The sequence below is a fragment of the Pseudoliparis swirei genome, chromosome 19 (genome assembly GCF_029220125.1).
Source record: "Pseudoliparis swirei isolate HS2019 ecotype Mariana Trench chromosome 19, NWPU_hadal_v1, whole genome shotgun sequence".
Lineage (NCBI taxonomy): Eukaryota > Metazoa > Chordata > Actinopteri > Perciformes > Liparidae > Pseudoliparis > Pseudoliparis swirei.
This window is the reverse complement of record NC_079406.1, coordinates 13,094,364-13,108,795: the sequence shown is the minus strand read 5'-3', so window position 1 is coordinate 13,108,795 and position 14,432 is coordinate 13,094,364. Positions and strand designations below refer to the sequence as shown.

Here is a 14,432-nt window from a genome sequence, read left to right as displayed (position 1 = left end):
ACAAACAGGATCCTGGCGTAGGTTCCTGGGGAGTCCAGATGCTGGAGGATGTAGTGAAGGGCCATGTTGACTGCATCGTCTACAGACCTGTTGGCTCTGTAGGCGAACTGCAGGGGTCCAGGAGTGGGTCGGTGATGGTCTTGAGGTGTGACAGGACCAAGCGTTCAAAGGAGTTCATGACCACAGAGGTCAGGCGATGGGCCTGTAGTCATTGAGTCCTGTGATCTTGGGTTTTTGGGACGGGATGATGGTGGAGGCCTTGAAGCAGGCTGGAACGTGGCATGTCTCCAGGGAGGTGTTGAAGATGTCGGTGAACACGGAGACAGCTGGTCAGCACAGTGCTTCAGGGTGGAGGGGAGACGGAGTCCGGGCCCGCTGCTGCGGGGTTCTGCTTTTGAGCAGCCTATTGACGTCTCTCTCCAGGATGACGAGGGCGTCGCTGAGTTGATGGAGGGTGCTCCAGAGGTGTGAGCCCCTGATGGGCTGGGGAGGGTGGGCTGATGGTCTGTGGCTTGTTGATGGGGCTGTGGGGATGGTCTCAGGACTGCTCCATTGTCTTTCAAAGCGGCAGTAGAACTCATTTAGCTCGTCTGCCAGAAGCACATTGTTCATGGAGTGGGGTGATTTGGGCTTGTAGTTGGTGATCTGCCTGAGCCCTCTCCAGACAGAAGCAGAGTCGTTTGCTGAGAGCTGCTGTTGCAGTTTCTCAGAGTACAGACGTTTAGCATCTCTCACCGCCTTGCTAAACCTGTATTTGGACTCTGTGTACAGGTCCTTGTCCCCACTCCTGAATGCCTGGTCCTTCTGCAGTCTTAGCTTCCTGAGCTCCGCTGTGAACCAGGGTTTGTCGTTGTTATAACTCACCCTGGAGCTGGATGGAATACAGCTGTCCTCACAGAAGCTGATGTAGGAAGTTACAGCCTCTGTGTACTCATCCAGGCTGTTGGTAGCAGTCCTGAAGACATCCCAGTCAGTACAGTCCAAGCACGCCCGTAGATCCTCCAGAGCCTCACTGGTCCACTTCTTGAACTTCCTCACCACAGGTTTACAGAGCTTTAGTCTCTGCCTGTATGAGGGAATCAGATGAACCATGACGTGGTCAGAGTTTCCCAGTGCAGCTCGAGGGACGGCGTGATAGGCCCTGCTGATTGTTGTGTAGCAGTGGTCCAGAATGCTCTTCTCTCTAGTAGGGCATTTTATTAACTGTCTATATTTAGGGAGTTCGTGGCTGAGGTTTCCTTTGTTAAAATCCCCGAGTACAATAACTAAAGAGTCCGGGATGTCGGTGTTCTTTCGGGAGTCAACAAACAAACATAAAGTACCTCACACTTAAACTTGGAAAACAATATTAATTCTAATAATTTTCTGGAGATTTTAATAGCTGGGGTCATATTGACCTCAAGGGTAAAATATGTTAGTAAATATAAAGGTAACAGGAGGGTTAAACATTGAATCGGGTCATATTGACCCGAAGGCGACAGGAAACATAACCTTCCGGCATTTTCAATGCGAAGGTAACAAATGTGCCCATCACCGTCCTGTACATGTCATAAGATTTTTGTTAACTTCATATTGGAAATAAGTATAATTGGTAAATAAAAACACAAGTGATCCAAATGCCATTAATAACTAAGAAATGACTAATATGTGTTTCATAAATAATTAGTTTGGGTCCTTATTCTTCAAGGTATTAAAATAAATAGTGTGCAAAATGTCCAAATATATGTTTGTATATAGGTCATACAACAAATTAGACAAACAGTGTGAGTATAAGTTTTCTTGCACATGTGGCTTTAGAGACACAAATTACATTTTTGTTTTTATATTGCTATTCTCTTACATGATATCAAAAAATACTTTTAACCCTTGTGTTGCCTTCGGGTCAATTTGACCCGATTCAATGTTTCACCCTCCTGTCGCCTTCGGGTCAATATGACCCGATTCAATGTTTAACCCTCCTGTTACCTTTATATTTACTAACATATTTTACCCTTGAGGTCAATATGACCCCAGCTATTAAAATCTCCAGAAAATTATTAGAATTAATATTGTTTTCCAAGTTTAAGTGTGAGGTACTTTATGTTTGTTTGTTGACTCCCGAAAGAACACCGACATTAAACATTGAATCGGGTCAAATTGACACGAAGGCGACAGGAGGGTTAAATATTGAATCGGGTCAAAATGACCCGAAGGCAACACAAGGGTTAAATGTAAAGTCTTTTCAAATTATAAGTAACCACAGGGGACGAAAAGTGGAAAGAGTGAGTCGGGGTACTTTTGTGGGTTTTGAAGTTTCACTTTCCAGTCTCAAAAATTCCCTTGATCACAGGAAGTATGATGAGGTTTGTGTCTGAAGAGAGTATTTAAGACCACCCTTGGCTTCTACCCCACACAGTTCTCTTTGACTCTATCTAATCTCTCTAGCTGCACTTGTTAAAGCTCCTCTTCCTCACCTTCATCACAGCACCAGTGTCTTCTTCACCAAAGAGGAAACCGACGATGTCCGGCATCATGAAAGTGTTTCTACTCCTGGCTGTCATGGTCTGCATGGCTAAAGCCCAACGTAAGTATGAATACTTCTTTAGAATGTACGACTCCGTCATGGACAATGTGAGGTTTGTTATATACATGTCTACATGTTGTTGGCTGTAAAAAGCTCAATATTCATTATTTCATCTTTCTCTCCAGTCAGTCATACATCAGGAAAGCAGTGTCTGTGTCAACGTGTCAGGAACGGAATTAGATCGAGGAATACCGTAAAGGAGGTCCAGGTCTACCCAGCAACCATCTTCTGTGACAAAGTGGAGATTGTGTAAGAGACACTGAAATTGTAACGCGTTCCTCTGTGTTTTTGTGTCTCCTCTGTGTTTCTGTGTCTCCTCTGTGTTTTTGTGTCTCCTCTGTGTCTCTGTGTCTCCTCTGTGTTTCTGTGTCTCCTCTGTGTCTCTGTGTCTTGATTGTTCATTCCCTTCACCTGCCCTCAGCCACTCCTCTGTCTCCCTGATTGTCACCTGTTTTCCCCCCTCTATATTGTGCCAGTCTTTACCTTGTCCCTCGTAGGATTGGTGTATTTACGAATGTTTCTAGTCGTGTCTTAATGCGTGTCACTTATTCCTGTCTTGGTTGATTCCTGTCAGTGTTCCTTTGTTAAACTTTTTTATTTGAGTAAAGAGAGTTTTTGTTTTTATTTAAACCTCGAGTCCAGCCTTGTTTTCTCTGAACCTAAGCCTCACCGGTCTGAATCATGTTCCCCTGTTTACCTCTGATGTCCATTCCAACAGCGTCACCCTCAACAGCGGCCTTCGCTATTGCCTTAACCCCAATTTGAAGGCAGTGCAAAAACTCATGGCTTTCATCATGTGAGTATATATTTACAGACATGAATCCGAGCCTCATCTTCAGAATACACCGACCACCCAACTCCTAATTTGAATCGTTCAGTGATTCTCCGTATTTGATCATGAATAACACGAGGCCTTCTCCACACTGTAATGTGTCTAATGTGTGTTCTTCTTTTTTGTCATTCTAGTAAACGACAATCCTCGTCTACAACCAGACCAACGGAGCTCATGTCCACCACCAACACAGCTCGCATCTGATGCGTTATCTCCTCCGATCAAGAAGCAGAGCAGATGACCTCTGAACCCCCAAAACAAAGGCACCTTAAATGAATGCAGATTTTAAATGGAATAAATGTTTTTCTCTATTTATCTTCTATTTATACTGATGTGCACTTGCAGTATAATCTCTGTTCTATTTTATTTTTAAGTTATCTGTTTTTGTAAATAGATGTATGTGTTTTGATTCTGATACATGTTGTAATTGTTTTATAAATAAAAATATAAGCTCAAATCAGCATTAAGTCATGTTTTGTTCCAATACATCAATCGTGCTGCCTTGTGGTCCAGGACTGCATGAAGTTCAGATTGTGAATGCCAAGCATTAAATATCAGAGGGAGTCACTCTTTAGGGTGTCTTCTTAACACGCTTATTGTGTCTTACTAGAACTTACAATGGATCACCAGAGGACACCAATTCTGCAGAGACTGAGAAACGGTGTGATTGACCTGCCAGCACCATGTGTATACTCTCTACTCTTACAGGGGTGGTTCAGATCAGTTGATTTTCATTGGCTGTAATGCTCTCCACACACACACACACACACACACACATACACACATACACACAGACACACATTCCCGGGATTTACCATAACCATTATATGTCAGACTTTTATTCCATTGCATTTATTTGATAACTTTAGTTACTTTCCAGATTGAGATTATTAATATAAAATAGTATATAAAATATGATATATCATTTTTGTCAATTTTTTGACAATTATATGATACAACTTATACAACAATTAAAACTACTTTACTGATCTGTAGGGGGAATTCTACAAGCTGACATGTACCAGCTGCAACATTAACATCAATGTAGACATCAATGTAAACATAATGCATTAGTAGTAGTAGTAGTAGTAGTAGTAGTAGTAGTAGCTTTATTGTCAATTTCTTCACATGTTAAGACATACAAAGGAATCGATAGGACGTTTCCCACTCTCCCACGGTGAAACATATAAAAGTGCACAGGCACAACAGATAAGACAAGACATTTCCTAATACTAAGTAAACATAAAGATTCACGTACAGTTGTTATAAATACTATATATATAAATACTATAAATACTATATATATATATATAAATACTATAAATACGTAATACAATTTTAAGTGATTAAAGTGCAGAGTTTTGAGTGATTTTTTAGGGGGGCGGGGGGATTTTCAGCTTCCTGTCAGATTAATGATAATAATTCATGAATGTAACCTACATTATTCTGAAATACACTATTCTGCATTAATAGCCTATGTACGTTTTAGTACTTTAATATTGACGTTAATACTTTTACATTTCTGAATGCAGGACTCTAACTCGAGCAGTGTGTTGTCACTGAAACCTCCACAGCTTCAGTGAGACGTGTACGTTCTTCCTCCACGTAACTTAATGTTAACCCGAGGATACTCCTCCACGACACCGCACATCGCATCACACTTCTTCCCAGACAGGCTGCAGCACTCCAACTTTCGGATGATCACTTCCGCCGCCTGAGTTGTCGGAGGGCTTCACTGGTGCACGACTCTGCGCTCTGTTTACTCTCTGCGCGTCCAAAAGTCATGGATAAACAAACATACGCTATTTGTTCGTTCAGTCTGTCTGGTCTGCGCCTCTGTGGCAGAGAAATGACTGTTGCTGAGTAATTTCAATAGGACCTGATAGGAAATATTAGCGGGGTGAGTGAGGTAAGTGTTACATTGAATGGTGTCCTTCATGTAAACGCTGCAAATGACTGAACAATATAACTACTTCTTTTTTTTTTAGAGACAATTAAATGCAACACATGTAGTTATTGGTTCAAACGCTCTAACGTGTTGTCAGTATGTAAGCGTTCAAGCGTACAAGGAGCCAAACTGGAATTGTTGTTCTCGGTCATAGCCTACATGATTTTAGACGTTATTCCCACCCACCCGACCAAGGTGTGACTTCGCCGGGTCCTGTTTTTGCAAGTCATTGCACGTGACTCCCCAACCATCACAGATTTGGGGTCAGCCGTCTGCAAAGCACACTACACGACACTAAATCTGCAAAATCCGAATTCTGTCAGCATATAGATTTTGCAGATGGTGGACGGTCTAACTCCAAAATAATTCATGCAGCCTCAGTGAGGGGAAAGGCAGGTGGATTATGATAAGATATTCCTTTATTATCCCCACATGTGGTGACATTTCAGGATCACAGCAGCAGGTGCACATTAGAGCAGTAATAAAAAATTAAAACACAATAACAATACTAAATACTAATACTAAAATACTAAATATACAGAGGAAACAAAATATATACAAAAAAATACACAAGGCAGTGACTATAGTAAATTTCCAGCAGGTTAAAGTGTCCAGGAAAATAAAGTGCTTAGTGTGCCAAGATCTCATTGCAGTTGAAAGTGAGCCCTGACCAGGCTGAATGATAAGGAGCACTCATGACATGTTGTCAGGTTCATGATAACACAATACTTTGAGTGGCGTTCCTTGCACGTTACACAATAAGGTATTGCATGTAGAAGAAGTTCAATTTCATTAAACGGGCAGTAATTCCTCAATTCAAAAAGTTGCACTTGTGAACATGAGCCTGCTTTATTTCACAGTAGAGTGGTTTCTCTCTGCTTTGGGCAAAGGAGAGCCTGTATGTGACTTACATAAACCGATATTAATTACAGTGCTGTAACCAGACCTTTGGTTCTATTTGAAGCAGGTCAGAAATAGGACACGGTGCACTTTACAGTCAGCACAAGTCTCTGACTTTATTATTCTTTGACTTACCCATGCTTGGGCTAATATAAACACACATGTGACATGTATTTATTTATCAACGTGTATAGTTTTCATCCAGGTGCAGGCCTTTCTATCTGTCTAATGACCCTGTAACACTGTCATGTGATTAAGGTTTGGAGCCAAGTGGACCAACACATTGTCACCCTCGAGTCTCCTGTGGTCAGCCCTTCTGATCCGCTGTCAAAATGACCTCACGACGGGGAGACATACCAGGTAAGGAAAAATATGTTGGTGTGTTAATCTTATCATTTAAAAATATGTGAAATGATTGGTAGTTTTAGGACGATGTCAAAAATAGTTTCTTATATTTGCATCCTTTAGCACTTGAGTCTGGCACATCATCCGGTCTCTTTGGCGCCTTTTCGGCTCCCATTGGAATGACTCGGCGCAATGTCAGCTATGATGAGCTAATGGATGCCGTCATGCAATCACCACCTCCAGACATGTCTGTCAACAAGTTGTGGATAAACCCTGTCATCCCTCAGCACAAGTTCAGGAAGACTGCAGAGGTGTGTTCCTGTTAGTTCTGACTATCTGACCAAAATGATTTTGAAATGGTTAACTGCAGGGTGTTTGTATGGGCTTGTGTGATTCTTCCTGAAGTTTAGGTGCATGCCCGGACACATTTGGTATGCTCGTATTGTTTTGTAACTGGTTTGTAATGGTAGAAACCTGTGTGATCAGGTAGGCGAGGTGGATGGGAAGTTGCTGACTTTTGAGGCAGCATCGCCAGTCAAGCCCCCTGTGCCTGTTGTGAAGGCCAAAGCCACCTCTTTAATGAACACAATAATGACCAGTAAGTCGACAAAACTAATTGAACTGAAATGATGAACATTTATTTTAATTTTGATAAACATCTAGGCCCTACCTGTATGTGTTAGGACACGGACACAATAACTTGCATTGCTACATGTCACAGAAGTATGTAAACGTCACGTCTGATTGGCCAAATGGCTGCCGAATATGGATAAACACTTTTCAGAGCGGGTTAGAATGGAGCATATGAAAACACAGATTAATTTTGCCCATCCTCACTTAGAGAAGACCCAAGAGAGCCTCCAGAAGTTCGAGCACCAGGCAGGGCTCACTGATGCCGGGTATTGCCCCCACAAGGGGCTCTCTGCTGAGGAGACACGCTTTCACCGACTGGGCGAAGGTACAGTGCCAGTGAGTATGAACAAATGTGGAAGCGTTGATGTGCCAAGGAGCAGTAAAAAGTTACTATCTGCCCCCAAATACCAATGAACAAAAAGTCAAAACCCACACACCTGCTTGCTTACAGTTAGTTTATATAGTTTAAGGCTAAATTAAAGGTTTCAGGTCTGTCTTTCATTGGATATACATGCTGAACCTGACTGTGTTAAGATGTTGTTTTTTCACTTGTTTTTTTTTACCATTGGGGAACTTTTGGCAAGACTTATTTTTATTTTTATTTCATTGGATTGAAGAAATTTGGTTTGGAAACATTACATTGTCACGCTCTTGATATATTTCATGATCATAATGCAGTGCTCTAACATCCCACGAACACTGACAAAATAATGTCTGTGTCATCAAAATATAACTTACACAAATAGGAAAACAAAATTGGCTGTTAAATATTTTTTCAAAGTAACAAAGCTGACCCAGGAGAACCTAATGCACAAGTATGGATGCACAGAGGTTGTGTTTTCGCTTTAGTCTGGATTCATACATTTCCCTGGCCCACAACCCATGTTTACTTTTCAAGTGCTTTCACCTGACCTACAACCACATTATAAAGTTTTCAGAAGTTGAACACAAAAAAACACAAACCCTTTATAATTAGTCAGTACGATATTCATACTAAAATAAGTATGGTGTCTGTGTAATTACTCAAAATATTCACATTTTATTCGAATAAATTATATGATAACACTATGTTGTTTAGCAGTGTCTTGTGTTTGTGATTGCAGGGCAAACATGGAACATCTGGTTAAACAACAAATTAAGTAATCAGCGTTGTGCTGTTCCATAGACTGGAGTTTTTGGCAGTCGTGTTGCCAGGCAACGCCCATAAATGATTCGAGCCCTCTTATTTTGTCAAACGGACCAATCACCGAGCTCCTAACAAAAGAGGCATTTTGTAGGCCCATTGTGGTGTGTTCAGACGTTATCGTTTGTGTTTTCGAGAAGAAAAAAGTGTTAAAAACAGCTAATTATGGACAAAATGAAGGGATTTGACGGACTGGAACGTCAAAGAAATCGTGTCATAAAAAGGTATGCTAATGAATTGTGTTTAGCTGCAGCTATTGGTACAACCCGAACAGAAAGAAGTCCGTGAGCTAAGCAACATTGTAGGTTAACGTTGGCTACTGGCTAGCAAAGCTTGCATTCAAGCTAACCCGTGAACACAAACTAACTGACTCGTAACATTACATCTCCCGACGCTGACATTACTTAAACGAATTGCTGTATGGCACTTAACTAGCTAGTTTACGCTAAGCTCGGAGCAAAGATAATCGAAGCTAAAGGGAGTAAAAGTCGCCAGACCGCTCCCAGGGCTGTGACGTTGGTTGTTTGTTTGTTCACACTGTTTATCTCGCCAGCTGACACGAGTCTCACTTTGGGCCCCTCGTGTATTCTCATGTAAGGTTCCTGAAATGAGACATAAACTGGCACTAGTTCAACTTGCCATTACATTTAATAGCCAGGTAATAACATAGTCTACACTCACGTGGTATCATTAGTTGAGCGTTCATATCATTTAGTTGTAATCGTATTTGTAATGAGATAAACCTCCATTGCCCTGAATGCATTCTGCAAGGCCACATATAATAGATTGTTTCTATGTATTTAGAAGCTCAGCATATGGATGGGAATATGCCAACACTGAATGGAAACTGTGACACTATTCTTACAGAGAGCATTACTGTAATACATCTTATTATCAAGGCAATAATGTTTGAACATATATATGTTAAGAGTACAGCTGGTTAGAGTTTTCAAGATGTGTGTACGTTTATTGTACGATGAGTATAAGAAGAGTGTCGCAACACCATTGTAGTTTGTATTTACGTGGACTGGTGGTTTTCTGTATCTCCGCTTTCTCTATTCATGGTCACAGCAGGTGTGTGATCAGAAGTTCTCTGACGCACTTTTAAAAAATCAATTTTGGTCCACAGGTTCAGAAAAACACTGCTGACATTTTTCATTGTGTATTCAGGGAGTGTTTGCTCTTAAATCTGACCATGGCTCTGTCTCTGACACCTTTGACACAAATATATTAGTCTTATATGGACAAAAGTGTGAAAGGAAAAACTATCCATCCACAGTTATGAATAATCTTTAAAAAAGTCACTTTCAGGGTGATTATGGATCAGTTATTGGGAATTTCTTCATTATTTGCTTGTTTCATTGTTTGTTTTTTCTGTCTTTGCAGAAGTTGAGAATGCCAAGCGGGGACTTCAAGGAGGAAAGGTGTACAACATCAACACAATCCACCCCAAGTGGCACCCCTTCCGTCACCCCTTCCGTCACCCCCTGTGTTACTCCCCACACATCACCGGCTGTTAGTCGCAGGTAGGCATCTGGTTGCTGGAATGTTTAGCTCAAATGGTTTAATCTAAACACAGATCCAAAACACATATCCTTCTCATGTTTTAATTTTTTTTGTCCATGGCTTTCAAAACAGGAACTGGTTCCAGCTGAGTCCTGCACATTTTCTTGCCACCCCAGACCTTAATTGTCCCGACATGGGTGGAAATGAAGGAGGAGGAGGAGGCGGCGGAGGAGGAGGAGGAGAAAGGTGGAGCTTCTTTGGAACTCGATCCATGGTACAGAAGTCCCCCACTGACCCAGGCTGTGACACCAGCACAGGTGAGACATTTATTTCCAATCTAATTAGGATATTGTGTGTATTACAGTATAAATGCATACTAGATAGAATAGGGTCTCATAGCATGTTGAACCCTAGACCACGACAAACTCTGGTAAGAACCTTGTGTTTTTCTGTTTTTCTTTGAATACAATAATGCCTCAGATGAACCCTGATTACAATTGAACAGCTGTGGAAGTCAGCGATGATTTTCCAATGTCAGCTTTTGTCCCTCAAAATCTGCAACTCAAATGTTTTGGCCCACCACCTAAAAGACATAAGATGGGACCCTCATCACTTTTATGATACAAAGACTAATATTGAACAAACTAAATCTCAGTCATTAATGTTTTCTTTGGTCTTTTTCCACTACTAAACACACCTATGTGTGGATTAGTAGTTCACTTTTTATGTTTCTGTGCGAAGGACAGCCGTGGCCATAGGAATTATGTTTTAGGTTTATCTGCCCGTCTGTATTCAATTCAATTCAGTTTATTTGTATAGCCCATTTTCACAAATTACAAATTTGTCTCAAAGTGCTTTACAATCTGTACACATAGACATCCCTGTCCCAGAACCTCACATCGGATCAGGAAAAACTCCAGAGCAACCATTTCACAGGGAAAAAAAGGGAAGAAACCTTCAGGAGAGCAACAAAGGAGGATCCCTCTCCAAGATGGACAGGTGCAATAGATGTAATGTGTACAGAAGGAATCATTATACACAAATTAAAACACAGTAACAACACAATCAATGAATATGATAGTGTATGTATAGTTGGTAGGCATATTCCACGATCCAGACCTCGATGATCCATCAGGCAGATGGAGGTAGAGAGGAGGAGTGGGCGGAGTCTCAGCAGGGCCATGGCATCAGACCCAGCCGGGTCCGATGGACCCTATGAGACGTGAAGTCAAAAGGACTCCGAGGAGAAAGCAGAGTTAGTAATGTGCAATAGAGATGAAAATTCATCCATAAGGAGAGAGAAAAAGAGGAGATAGGTGCTCAGTGTATCCTAAAACATCCCCCAGCAGCTATAAGCCTATAGCAGCATATCAAGGGGATGGACCAGGTGAACCTGATTCAGCCCTAACTATAAGCACTATTAAAGAGGAAAGTCTTAAGTCTACTCTTACATGAGGTGACTGTGTCTGCCTCCAGACTGAAGGTGGAAGCTGGTTCCATAGAATAGGAGCTTGATAACTGAAGGCTCTGGCTCCCATCCTCCTTTTTAAGACTCTAGGAACCACAAGTGGCCCCGCATTTAGTGAGCGCAGCTCTCTAGTGGGGCAATATGGTACGACAAGCTCCTTAAGATATGATGGAGCATCACCAATCAAGGCTTTGTAGGTGAGGAGAATAATTTTAAAAGTGATGTATGTATGTACTTATCCGTCCCATTCGCGTGGACATGATTTCTTAGTAAAGCCTGCAGGGATTTTCTTTAAATGTGTCCCTTATGTCAACTTGGATTCAAGGATGAACTGCTAAATATTTGGTGGTAAAAGGTCTCTGTGCCCTCACGCCAGGCTCATTCTTGTCAATGCGGTATCTCAATAACGCCTTTAGGGAATTTCTACAAATTTTCCCTTTTGATTTCAGTATGAGCTTTGCTAAATGTTAATGATGAAGTGATGACATTTTTTTAAAGATATGGATGTTACCTGCTGGCGGAGCCAAATAACCATAGGACGAAAATACTAGTTAAGCCCCTGAAACCACACAGTCAGAAAAAACAATATTTTCAGGAAAGAGTAAAGGTACGCTTTAAAATCATGACACTGAAGCTGCTCCCCTTTTTAGAACATCTAGATTTCCGGTCATTAACGTCTACATTTATCCTCTTCTCGTCTCTCCTTCAGGCTTCTCACTGCAGTCCTATTTCGGCATGCAGAAGTCCTCTACCATGGATGGCACCAACACCCAGGTCAACTTCAACGGGGATGACCCTGCCAATTTCATGCCCCCCAAGATTGAAATCTCGGGTATTGAGGCCAAGCAGGCACCCACACGGCCACACAAACTTAAACCTCGGGACATGAATGTTTTAACACCCTCGGGCTTCTGAAGACAGACCAGCTGTGTAGTAACATCTTCAAAAAAATATTAAAGATATGATATCAACCATATCTTTAATATATATACATTTTTTTTCTTTTTTTTCCGACTGGTTGCTCACTTGCTTTCGTGTCCTCCTTTGTCCCCTCTGAGAGGAGGGTGAGAGGAATGAGGAACACCTTGTAGTATTAGCTCATCGGCCCCAGAGACAAGCCTGTTACTCCTCCCAACGAACCTACTCCGATGGATTTCCATCGTCTATTAGTGCACACCGTCCCCTTCCTATTTCCTCCGGCTCATTGGTCCAAATATAACATCACTTGATGTAACTTCACTTGTCATCCTTAAAGGTAGTATTGCGTTGTAGTATTATTGTTGTTCTGTCACAGACCCGGTGCATTGACATGCAATGTATTTCTGTCCTTGTTCCATTGGCGTGAGATGGAAGTTGTTGAAATATTCTGTCAGTCCCTTTGCTCAAGCTCATCACTTAAGCATTGCCTCTCATAAAACTGACCAGCTATTTCAACTAATAATGCTCAGTTGCCTCTTCTCTTTTGAATAAGCACACAGATTTGTAGTTGTGTAGTCCTTTCTTCAGTGAGCATGCTCCGTATCGTCTGGGATGACTGATATGTGCCTAAACTTGCAGCATGTTTGCTTTTGGCGTTGTTGCCATCAAAGTACATATTTTTTTAATTATTATTATTGCATAGAAGCGCATCTTAATTTACTTTGAGTATGACTGATGACCTGAAGTGATGTTTGATTTTGTATTTTTTTTTTGTGGTCATTTCACCGTCAGCATTTTCATATTGTTCTACATGAAATCAAGATTGATTCTAAATAGTAGTGTATTGGGGTTTATCATATGTGTTGTGCATAAACAAATTGTTTCAACATTCTATGAAAATACAAAGCATTAAAGTGCTCATTTCTATTTTGCATTTCCTGTATCGCAATTTAAGAATCACTGCGGTTTTCCTTGAAAAAGTTGATGAATTCCAGTAAGTAAATGCACAAAGGAGATGGTCTCCCACTGACATCTGTAAATAAATCTGATGATAACAAGTACAATTATTCAGTTTCTTTTCTTCACGCAAACATATGGAAATACGTGTGCACACTCATTTATAAATCCATTCTATTTGTTCATAACATTGAATTTTGTATTTTCTTTTGTAAGAAACGCAATTTCATTATTAGCATATCCTGTTTTGTAGAAGTGTGTTCTTGACCGCTTTAATGTTCCGAGAGTCACACAGGATCTCTCTCTGTGTTTTTGATTGCTTTGTAAATCAAACTACAGCGGAATTTAAGTACAACATAATAATTAGACTGAGCTACCATTTTCCTTCACTTATATTTGAATGTCAGAATTTCAAATTGGCATCTTTACATTTATTAATTCTCTACCATTCATCAAAGTAGCAATATAATGCCAGTTGAACTGGCAAATTAAGTGTCACTAACCTCAATTTTACATTGTTATATCAATATATACTGTATAGAGAAATTTGACACCGGATGTTAACCATGTGGAAGGATTCTACCGTCTTTGGCCAGAAGATGGTGCAATAAGCTCAATAATATGTTTTCTCGTCATGAGTTTGACCTTAATGTTTCACTCTCTGTTATAGTACCCAGATTAAAACCAAGAACACGGGTGTTGATGCTGGAATCAGATATATTAAATAGCCATGATATCATTTTATACCCAAATGAAAAGCATGATGGATAATGAGAGCATGTCATTTTCCACAGAGATATGAAGGAGGTGAGAAGAATCAGGAGAATAGCAGTCTCTGTTGGCTAGTCCATCAGATCCTCTGCTGTGCACACATTGATTTAATTAGTCGTGTTCTACTGTTGGTAAGGAGATTGATTTTTTTATTGGAACAACAATTTCAGGATATTGTCCACGAAACTGAGCATTAATAACTACCCAATCTCTCCTCTCTACATCAGAGCTAACATCCAGGCCATCTGACAACGAGAAACAGCAGAGAGCACACTGTTGGCTCAGCCATGAACCGAAAGGTTTATAGCCTTGTTAAAGATCCAAGCAGTTATTGTCTGGTGTTCTGTTTATTTTGTGTGTGTGTGTGTGTGTGTGTGTGTGTGTGTGTGATAGTGGACTTATTACAGG

At 40.9% G+C, this 14,432-nt stretch overlaps 2 protein-coding genes across 2 annotated transcripts; both read left to right on the top strand.

The window, feature by feature from the left end:
• Nucleotides 1–2,345: 2,345 nt before the first annotated feature.
• cxcl11.3 (chemokine (C-X-C motif) ligand 11, duplicate 3) lies at nt 2,346–3,796 on the top strand. Its single transcript, XM_056439857.1, has 4 exons — nt 2,346–2,563; nt 2,689–2,812; nt 3,282–3,359; nt 3,530–3,796. Exons 1-4 carry the CDS (start codon nt 2,500–2,502, stop codon nt 3,597–3,599), a joined length of 336 nt encoding a protein of 111 aa, XP_056295832.1. The 5' UTR covers nt 2,346–2,499; the 3' UTR covers nt 3,600–3,796.
• Nucleotides 3,797–5,119: 1,323 nt separating this feature from the next.
• kiaa1191 (KIAA1191 ortholog) lies at nt 5,120–13,360 on the top strand. Its single transcript, XM_056439988.1, has 8 exons — nt 5,120–5,304; nt 6,502–6,603; nt 6,712–6,899; nt 7,075–7,186; nt 7,430–7,557; nt 9,791–9,930; nt 10,043–10,227; nt 12,088–13,360. The coding sequence occupies exons 2-8, from the start codon at nt 6,576–6,578 to the stop codon at nt 12,291–12,293; spliced, it is 987 nt and encodes a 328-aa protein (XP_056295963.1). The 5' UTR covers nt 5,120–5,304; nt 6,502–6,575; the 3' UTR covers nt 12,294–13,360.
• The last annotated feature ends 1,072 nt before the right edge of the window (nt 13,361–14,432 follow it).